General features: G+C 40.7%; 1 protein-coding gene and 2 non-coding genes across 3 annotated transcripts; 2 read left to right on the top strand and 1 right to left on the bottom strand.

Annotated features, from left to right (window-relative positions):
- The first annotated feature begins 118 nt into the window (after positions 1-118).
- On the top strand, positions 119-200 carry trnal-aag. The gene has a single exon. It is a non-coding gene; the product is annotated as a tRNA-Leu (tRNA).
- Positions 201-724: 524 nt separating this feature from the next.
- On the top strand, positions 725-806 carry trnal-aag. Its single transcript has one exon. It is a non-coding gene; the product is annotated as a tRNA-Leu (tRNA).
- A 2,219-nt stretch (positions 807-3,025) lies between these two features.
- Positions 3,026-9,280, bottom strand: LOC117762514 (voltage-dependent calcium channel gamma-3 subunit). The gene is made up of 4 exons (XM_034586921.1): positions 8,494-9,280; positions 5,412-5,495; positions 4,457-4,597; positions 3,026-4,035 (listed from the first exon to the last, which is right to left on the bottom strand). The coding sequence occupies exons 1-4, from the start codon at positions 8,702-8,704 to the stop codon at positions 3,464-3,466; spliced, it is 1,008 nt and encodes a 335-aa protein (XP_034442812.1). The 5' UTR covers positions 8,705-9,280; the 3' UTR covers positions 3,026-3,463.
- Between the last annotated feature and the right edge of the window lie 1,670 nt (positions 9,281-10,950).

The raw sequence follows: 10,950 nt of genomic DNA, 5'->3' as shown, positions 1-10,950 counted from the left end.
TCCAAGGTGCTGGATCAAGGCTCCAATCTCTCTTAGCAAATGCTAATAAATATAATTTATATCCTTTGTATATATTCACTGACTGGTTGTAAACAGATGTCTTTTTAGTCATATATAAGGTAGCGTGGCCGAGCGGTCTAAGGCGCTGGATTAAGGCTCCAGTCTCTTCGGAGGCGTGGGTTCAAATCCCACCGCTGCCAAGGTTTTATCATGAAGAGATCTAATACAAGACCAAAGTCCTTCAACTTGAAATTCTGTCTCACGATTATCAGGGTTTTGTCATCAATGTGACTGAAAAAGGACCTGAGAATAAATGCAGAGGTATTTGCAATGCTTAATTATACTTAATAATAAATACTTTGTAATCCAAAGCCTGAACTGTGTACAACCTGTCAATTTGTTTACCATTTCCAAGGGGCATTATCAACAGTTGAAGAACAGACCTACGACGAATTGGAGGAACAAAATGTGTGACACCGACACACATGGCAACGTGGTTTTCGGATCTTTCAGGACCGATGTTAATACCAGGACTGAACAGGGTCAGAGTGACAGAAAAAATGTAAATCGACCACAATGTGCTTCTGTTGTGAACATCAGCCACATAACAACACATTCTGACTTAGCAAATGCAAAGTATACACTACTATTCTATAAATCTAATTCATATCCTATATATGTCCACTGACTTTTTGTAAAAAGACATCTTTTCTAATAGATACAGGGTAGTGTGGCCGAGCGGTCTAAGGCGCTGGATTAAGGCTCCAGTCTCTTCGGAGGCGTGGGTTCAAATCCCACCACTGCCAGGTTTTTCCCACGAAGGGATCCACGATAAGACCAAAGGTCCTTCTGCTTTAAATCATGTGATCAAGTATGTCAACATCCTTTGAACAATGGACATTGTAAATGTAACTTAAAACACAGTTTGAAAATCGTAGGCACTGGATTTATGCTCCTCTATTTTCTCCTCCTCTGCCTTTTTTTTATAATAACTGAAATGATAACAGTGAGCACAACACAAAACCTTGAGATCATGAAACAGAGAACTCCCCCCCTTTAAACTCTGTCCTATCAATAAAGACCTAATACCTAAAAATATCTTTCATCGGAATAGTATCTAAACACAGACCCAATTAAAAGCATTTCTTAAATCCAAACTGGTTTGGTTTGTCCGTAGCTTATGCTTCAGATAATGTTCACATCAAACATGAGAACAGGAGAAAATGTGATGTCACTGACTGAGCTATGATTGTTGTTACAACACCGGCTGGATTAAGTGTTTCTGAATAAAACAGCAGATCTCCCGGGATTTTTACACCCAACAGTCTCTGGAGCAGCAGCTCTGTTGATGAGGAGGTTTGTCCAGACGTGATGACAGGAAGGCTGTGGTGACACAGATAACCACTCTTTACTCCTCTGGGGAGCAGCAAAGCATCATGGACACATCAAACCATGAGGCAGATGGGCTACAACAGCAAAAGACTACACCGGGTTCTACTCCTGTCAAACGGTTAAAGACTAGAAAACGCATCCTGATCGGATGAATCATGATTTCTCCCGAGGCACATAGTTCAGAATGTGGTGTCGACAGTCCCGGGTGGTGTTGGTGGTGTAATGGACCGGTGAATATTTTTTCTGTTCCTCTTAAAATCAACCAATCATCCTTTGAATGCCACAGTCGGAGTTTTGCTCAATCTGTCCCCTCAATTTACCATTTTCTGATTGTTTCTTGCATTTATCGAATAATTGCAGAAATCTGTCTGACTGTGGCTCCCACAGCTCGAGTTGGCTTGTGTATTGTTAGGGGCCCAGGGAAATGCAGTGTTAAATTTGGACACATGATACACTCTATTAAAATTTTCTTTGAGACTTTGAATAAACAGGTGAACGGCTCTTTGTGCAGCAGCGGGGGAGCAGCTTCAGGATTCTGTGGAGCGAGTCCAGCAGCAGGTCTTTATTTGCTGTGGCTCAGTTACTGCAGGTCACTATTACCGTTTCAGGAAGAAAAGCTGCAACGAGCGTCACCACAGGCCAAACAAACAGGCAGCTGTAGAACGGGCAGTGCACTCGTCATGATGATGCACCATGACCTCCCCAGTCGCCAGATCTGAATCCAACAGACAATGTTCGCCTGAATGATGCTGCTGCCATGGCAACACATCAGGTTTCTCAGTCCGCCTGCTGTCAGCTGCCATCGTCACTAATACAGCTTGCTCATGCACGTTCACACACACTAAGGCAGTTCAGGGGAGTCCATTATTTTTCGAAAGTGTTTGTGCCTCTGCTTACATGTTTGTACTTGGCTCAGACATTTTCTCCTGTCCCCTGTTCCCTCCTCATGCAGACACCAGAGAGGAGCGCTGTACGACACAACAGAAAAACAACATGACACCTGGAACAACACTTGTCTCCTTCTGAAGCACATTTTGAGAGATTCTGTTGATTATTCAGCTTTATTCGATGTAAACAGAGACTCGATGGCACAACCACAGGGGAACGACCTTCTGCATGCTCAGATGCTCACGCAAAAAAACACAATGGCACGCGAACACAGTGAGAGACGGATAGAGAGAGTTTTAATGCATCAAATGGGGTTTCGATTTTGTGCCTCGGTCCACAAAAGCAGGACAGGAACAGGACAGTTACGTCACTCCCATGTGCGTGTGTTCATTTTCAGTGTATTCTTAATTTCCTGGTTGCTGCTCCTCTCTGTCTCTCTCTGTGTGACCATGTCTCACACACACACATACTTGTTTTACAATGCACACTCGTTCGCGCTCTCTACAGATGTAGAAACTGTAATATCGAAGCAAAAAAACATAGAAAGAGCACAAAGGTATGTGTGGATTTCTAGGAAACTTGGTGAAAGGATGCGGAATGGGTCAGCGAAGAATCAATGGAATTTGGGGCAGATCCAGGATTTTTTTGAATTTTCGTTAACATTGCGAGATAGGATTAAAAAAAAATCATTTTCATGGATCTTGATTTTTTTTTTTTTAAATCAGGCACATTTAGGGGACTGATATCTATGAGTGTGTGAAATTTGGTGCAGCTTGAGGCAGCTGTTGGTTCTTGGCGGAGGTTTGTGCTTTGCTGAGTCCCATTCTAGTCTAACAGTCATTCTCTGACTCCAGAATCGCAATCATAAGAATTAGCTGAATTCATTTATTTTATAAAATTGTAAACTGACTCTCGTTGGAGTTTTGCCCTGTTGACAACACAAATAATTTAGAGACGTCACGTTGGGCTCTGGGAAAAGATGTTTCAACAGTTCTTTGACATTTTGTAGACCAAACAATGAATCAAGAAATCAACAGACTAGTCGACGCACCCTCTACTTTGATATCCAAAGTCTTTCCTCTTGCTTTACCTAAGAGGTGAGGATTTCCTCAAAGTCAATGTTCTCCCCTCATTTAAGTTGTGTTTCATCACTGAACATGTCCCTCCTGCAGTTAATGTCCGCTCACACAGGCGTGGTCCTTCTGTTGGCAGCACAGTTTCCAGGCAGCATCTCCGTGTTGTTGTGAGCAGCAGCATGGTTCAAATCATCCACAGCCATGTCAACCTTTCCGTCTTTGAGCGGCGAGGTTAGCGTGTAGAGCATGAATTCTGAGTCCACTGTCCCTGGTGTGGGCAAACCTGCCATGCCGGCGACTTTGGATTCGGCAGAGAGGGACGGCTCTCGCTCTTGCACCAAGGACGCTCTGAAGGACTGCATGGTCAAGTCCGCTGCGCTGTGGTTGCTCCTGTAGCTACATCGGCGGGAGCGGTTCTGGTAGAAGCGGTGGCGGTAGTAAGACGAGCTGCGGGAGATGGGCGGCTTTATGAGGGAAGGCCGGCCTTTCGTGCGCAGCTGCCTGTGTTTCTCTATGAACACGTGCACTGCCAGGACGCCCACCATCTCAGCCAGCACGAAGGACAGAGCGCCAAAGTAAAACGACCAGCCGTACGAGTAGCTCTTCTTGTTGTCGCTCTGGCTGGGGTCACCTGAGTTGGCCGATATGTACACGATGATGCCGATGATGTTACTGAGACCTGGAAGAGTTCAGAGGGAGTCACATCACTACAATTCAAAGACAGACAATAAGAAAATACACACAGTAAAAATTAAATAAGACAAATTCTCCTCCTGCTAAAAAAATTGTGTCACGAATTTTAGAAAACCTCAGAGATCAGATGTTCACACATCATCCTGGTTCATACAGATGTGTCAGACAAAGAGGCTGATGCAAAACAACAAGGTGCTATTAATCCATAGGAGCGTGCTATGGGTATGCTATAGGTCAAAGGTCAACTATTAGTTTTAACTGCTAAGGTTTTGTCAACCCGTCCATCCACACCCTCTCCTCCTAAAAGGGTCTTTGTTGCTCACAAATACAACCAAAGCGATGACGTCTTATCAGATGATGAACATAACGCAAGAATGGATGCTTTGTTATGAGCGCTTGTTTCTGACCTGCAGAGACAAAGAGTATACCCGCGCTGAGGATAACGTTGTAGCGCGACTTGTAGAACTCACTGGCAGCTACACACACGCCTCCGAGAAATAACAATCCCACGCTGAGGATGGGGAAGAGGCTGGACGCTCGGACGGCTCCTGGAGAGGAGGGGAGAGGAGAGAGGATAATGAAATGAGGTCCGTTCAAGTTGTTTTATACCATGGCCGCTGGAAACTCTGAATTCTGAGGTGTGGATTAATTTGTAGTGACCGGACAGTTTAACTGGAAACCTGTGATGCCAGTGTTTGCTTGCTTTTCTAAATATTTGCACCACTTTTAAAGACGGCAGCAGCTTGAGCCAGAACATAACAACCAAAAAAATTATATATTGCTTCTAAGTGAGAATCATGTAAATGTCATTTCAAATATGTATATTTGGTCAAGTATTTTTGTTAAATTCAAAATAACAATATTACCACATCTTGCAAAGAGGGCATGTGCCCAGGGTCCTGATAGGGTCCATGGCCTTAAGATTTATTATTGGGCTATATTTTTTTGTGTTAAATGTTCTTGTTATTAAAATATTGGAATAAATATGATTATTGAAAATTTTGACTGATGAGTATTTCGGATTTTTTGTAAATTAGTAGATTAAATCTTTAATTAATGAATACATTATAAAACTGTATTTGACTGACGCGGTCCGTTCCTGCAAATATCCAGGAATGAAAATGAACTTAGCAACAGGATGACGCAGCGACAACTGAACATGCCGTCGCTCACAGGCATTGAATCAGAACCTGTCCGGGGGTTTGAACTCCGATGACTTGACTGCAGGTTTGCGTGGTTGCATGTGGCTCTGTACAAGATTTAAGCTTGAAGGTTGCCCGAGGCCACATGAAGGGCACATATTTGCGTGTGTGGGTAGGGGTCTAACAGATCTCCAAGCTGTTGTGTGCATGTGTTACCCACGTAGTAAATACTCTGCAGCATCCTGCTCATAGTCTGCGTCTTCAGCAAAGTGATCAATGTCTGCGCAAACGCCCCGAAATGTCCCTGCAGAAAACGCAAAGAAATGAAATTACATTCGATTATAATATATATACATTACATTACAACACACACATATATATATAGAAATAACATTATGTCACTATTCATGTAAAGGTTCTGATGTATTTTAATGTTGATTTTCCTTCTGTCAGCACTGGTGTTTGCCTGCTCTGTGTAACCTTTGGCCCTGTGGTGCCTTCCAACATGGCCACACACAGGGATTTATTGATGAATATGTTCCTATGTGCAGCGCCGATTGAACAGTATTGATGATCTGACTCAGTCGCCACGGTTACCGCAACATGACTAATTCAGCAGTTACAACTCGGCCACAGTGAACAGGTCAGAGAGAGAAGCACAGTGACTGACGAAGCACTTCACTGTTTGGCAAGTTATTGTGACAACAGATGAGGTCACGTGTGAAACCAGGAGCTATGGATCATTTCTCAGCATCTGCAGCTTTGTGCCATAATTATCATTTAGTTGTTGCATGATAATTACCCAGCTCCACAGTAACAGTAATTCCTCCACATGTCATGATTAAATCTTTTGTCTGTCCACTTTTGTTCTTATTTTGTATCTACATCTCTATCTTTGTTAAATCTGTTGGTCACTATTTATTGTTTTATCACTTAAAAAAAAGATCTATCTGTTTTTTTGTATGTGTGTATCTGTACCTGACTGTATTTATATTTGAACATTTTTAGTTCATTGTTTCCCATCTTGACCAGGACTCCCTGGAAGAGGAGATATTGTATCTCAATGGGACCTTCTGGTTTAAATAAAGGATGAATGAATAACCTTCTAATAAAGATATGAAATGAAAAGTACAAAACCAACCAGACATTTCAAAAACCTGATGAAATCTACACTGATCGTCTGGTAATTATTTACGCCAGATGATGCACAGGCAGCATTTAGCTTCCCATTTCCCTGCCTGTCTGCCTGAAGGTGGCTTTTTGTGATGCAAACTGATGGACACACACACACACGCCCACACACACTCGTTTGTTCAGCTGTCTTAGTGAGGACACTCATTGGAATAATGCATTCCCTAGCCCCTTACCCTAACCCTAACCATCCAAACAAAATGCCTAACCCTTAACCTAACCTAAATCTCATTCTAACCCTAACCGTAAAACCAAGTCTTAACCCCGCAAACATTCCATTAAAGGGGGGGTCACAAAGTGAGGACCGACTAAAATGTCCTCACTTTCCCAAAATGTCCTCACTTCGCTGGTTGTAAACTCAAACTGGTCCTCACAAAGACAGCTGTACAAGAGCACACACACACACACACACACACACACAGCGTTTGGGGGCATCGATGTCCTCTGCATGTTTTGATACCTCTCCATTAAACCATTTTGGAGCTGACAGACAGAGGAAGAGGTTGAGAGGAATAGAGGGATGAAAAGGAAGTGAATGAGGCAGAAATGAAAGAAGAGCTGAACAGTTCAGAGAATTAGCAAAGCTAAAAAAAACTGGGGATGTGGGGTGAGAGAGAGGGGTTATTAAAAAGCAATGAATAATTCAAAATGTCATCACATATATGGAACGCAAAACTCCTCTCTATCTCCCTCCCACCCAAGATGCACCTTCATAAATTTTGTCATCATCAAAAATATAAAGCTCATATATGGGATGGCTGATCGAGACTACTTTTTATCAATTCATTTGCTCGACAAATCCAATTTTCCCTGAGGATAAAAAGTTAAAAATAAAAAATATGCTCACAAATCAGTTTTAACTCCCACTTTTGGCTCAAAGTTTTAGATCAACTCTCAGTGGCATTTGTTGGCATTTGCAACAAAATTACATTTTTAAATGTTTGTTAATTGTTTTACCATTTTAGTTCATCTGGGATTGTACCTGTAAAATCAACTATTTCTATCAGTCTGGGGATGTTGGGGGTGAAATGTAACTAAACACATTTACTCAAGTATTGTTCTTACAATTTTGAGCTACTTTAATTATATGAGTATTTCCATACTTTATACGTGGTATTTCATACCATTTCATCATTTGCAATATAAGATAATGTAGCCTACATGTATATATTGGACAAAAATATTGTGTTTAACTTGACCACATGTATTCATTGGTGCCATAAAAAAATGCAAAAAGGCTTTTTTCTTCTAATCAATGCAGTAAATATTGTAGTTTTGTTGATGTGTTCAGTTACACATCTATTGCACTTCCGTCCTGCAGAGGGATCCCTCACATGTGGCTCTCTGAGGTTTCTATGGTTTTCATTCTGTTAATAGGTTTTGTTTTGGTAGTTTTTCCTGACTCTTGTTGAGGGTTATTAACAGAGGATGCCACACCTTGTTAAACCCTATGAGACACAATGTAATTTGTGAATATGGGCTATACAAGTAAAATTTGATTGATTGATTGATTTTTTTAAATATGACCTGTTGCTATTTCTAAAATATATATCCAAAATCTACAAATTAAATGAAAGTAATGCAGTGATGTACTTGTGACAGTGGCTGTTTTTCTGCATCAAAACGTTTGAAACTTTCAGTACATTTTGCAAATAATGATTACACGTAGCCTGTGTAACACCGAGTCCATTTCACCCCATTGTGAAACTAATAAAGGATGAACTCATCTTATTATGTATTTGTCTCTAATGATCTGAATGGTTGCGGTAAATACCTTTTTCCTATATAGTGTTGCAACTTCCTAAACTTGGATGTGGTCATAGAAACACAGGGTGTGTTCTCCCATATTTAAAATTATCACTTCTAATATTTCACATTATGATTACAGCGTATAGTTAAGCCTACTGCTTTATCAGCCACTATAAAGACATGAAGTTATATTCCTCTCTTGTGTAGATGAAGGGTCTATTGTGCCCATGAGACTTTTGTGTCTTTATTAATATCAAGTATTTCATTATCTTTGGATTTATCTTCCTCTTAGATACATGCCATTAATATTGATATGATATAACGTGACTAGTATCTCTCCCATAGGATCAGTGTGTATCTACCCTCAGTGCAGCAGGTCCTCCACAGGCCGGAGTGCGTCAGAACCTCCTCGTTCTTGCGGACGGTCTCGTTTTCGTTCTGGCTCTTGGAGCGACACATCCCGCGGGAGTAGAGCCAGTAGTCCGTGCCCACTGCGATGGTCATGAGGCTGAAGGCGCAGAAAGCCCCCGCCGTGGTCATCAGCATCATCATACCCCGGTTACACAGCCTCATGGCGGACAGAGTCCTCCAGAGCAGCGGGGCTCAGAAACTGCTGCAAACTTTCCCCCGGTGTCTTAACTCTGCTGCAGCTGAAGCAAACTCTGTGCACATCTTCTGCAACATGCGCTAAACTGGCATGAAGTGGAAAACTGTGCCGGTTTCGTTACGGGTCATTTTACCCTTGGAGCTTCGTGCGTAAAGGCGCAGAGCTGCTGAGATGTTTCCATGTGAGGATCAGTGGAAGTGGCTGATGGGTGAAAAATCACAGAGGAAAAACATCAGAGAGGAAACGACCCGAGGAGCGAAAAGTGGAGAAAAACATCCCGCAAAAACAAAAAGTTTAGAGACAACAGAGAACAAACAGCAGCTGCGCTCCTCTTCACACCATCGAGTTCAATGTGGATCAACTCTGACTGACAGCAGCTGAGGGATGATCCCGCCCTGTGTGTGTGTGTGTGTGTGTGTGTGTGTGTGTGTGTGTGTGTGTGTGTGTGTGTGTGTGTGTGTGTGTGTGTGTGTGTGTGTGTGGCCTACAGCTGGATCAGTGTTGTCCACCAGTTCATCAGCAGCACAGTAGTTTCAATGTTCACTGAAGTGACCAGAAAAACAGAAACACCTGCAGATTAGACTAAACAGACACATACAGGCAGGAGTGAAATAAGTATTCAAAATGTTTACACAAGTAAAAGATGCTAAATTATGTTTTGGAAATAAAACTTTACTTAAAAGTCAACAAGTTACACTAAAACTGACCAATAACATGGCCTACCCAGTGTATGAGCATGGGCATATAACCAAGTTGTGTTGGTTGGTTGGAACTTGGGGCAGGTTGGTTGGTCGTTGTTGGTTGTGGTTATTGATAGGTTGGTTGGTTGATTAGTTGGTTGTGTGATTGGTTGGCGTTGTTGGATAGTTGGTGAATTAGTTGTTCGATTAGTTGCTTAATTGCTTGTGGACGGTTAACTTTCTTTGACAATGTGAGATGAGGCGTTTTCTGACATGAAAAATATCTTAGAACATTCAGGGGACTGATATCTATGAACCTGTGAATGTATTTGGTGGAGTTTGATTAAATATATGGAGATTGTTGGGCCTTGGTGGAGATATATGCTCTACTGAGGGATTTTGATGCCATATTTGGATTTTCATATTTCAATATTTCTAATTAAATTACATTTTTGTAGCTATATATAACAAAGTAGATCAGTGAATCTCCTGATTTTTCATTAGATCTCAGTTGTAGAAGTGCAATATTTCCCTCTAAATTGGTGTTATTTCATATTTAATGTATTTGTTGGTAAAATATAAACACTTTAGAGCATTTTAAACACTTTAAATAACTTACATCCATAAATATTAAAAGGAATATTTCTGAGGAGCTTTGAGGCTGATATCCCTGCTGTTTATTCATTGCATGTTATTCATATTAATATCCTCATCAGGATTACATCCACCAGCAAATACAAAAGGAGAGCGAGGCCCCTGCATTTGAATGAAAAAAAGGAATGAGATTTTTTAATATTTAAGGCTTTGAATATAAAGTGGGTAAGCATGTGTGAAGAAGCAAAAGCAATCAAAATAAAAAATATAGCTGCCTGTTATTAAAAAAAATCACATGATGTTGCTATGAAGAGCAAAACTACCGGAGTAGACAGTTCATACATTATATTATATATTGGACCTTTTATTCTATTTACATGTATTTAATAATATAGGAAGATCTGTTATGAATTGAACCATCATTAGTTCATTTATTAGTTAGTGAAGTGATTCATTGGCTACTGTTTTGTGGATGGTTTGAATAAATTCTCATGTAAAAAACATACAAACATCTTTTTTGCAACTATAACACCTTCATTTTAATAATTTTAATAAACAGGCAATGCATAGTTATCACTTTGGGCTCAGGGTAATTGTGATGGTTTTACAAACCAAAAATTATTTATTGATTTACTAAGAAGCTAAAAAAAGAAAGGTGAAGATTAGTCCATGATGAAAATAATCTTTAGTTGCTTGTGTAAAATAGGTGAAATGAGCCAAACCTCATTTTACAACCATAAAAGCCTCTTTACACATTCATGCATGAGTCATAATAATCAAATGTTATCCTACTAATATATCTTTCTTTCTCACTGTTGATTTTATTGACAACTGCTCTTTTTCGACTTCAAACTTGGTGGTTGTGTCGACCGAGCACTTTTTTGGATGAGCAGTTGTGGAGAAAATCCTCCATTAACCTTAAACTGGACTTGCTGTTA

The sequence above is a fragment of the Hippoglossus hippoglossus genome, chromosome 1, assembly GCF_009819705.1.
Source record: "Hippoglossus hippoglossus isolate fHipHip1 chromosome 1, fHipHip1.pri, whole genome shotgun sequence".
Taxonomy (NCBI): domain Eukaryota; kingdom Metazoa; phylum Chordata; class Actinopteri; order Pleuronectiformes; family Pleuronectidae; genus Hippoglossus; species Hippoglossus hippoglossus.
This window is presented reverse-complemented; position numbering and strand designations above follow the sequence as displayed.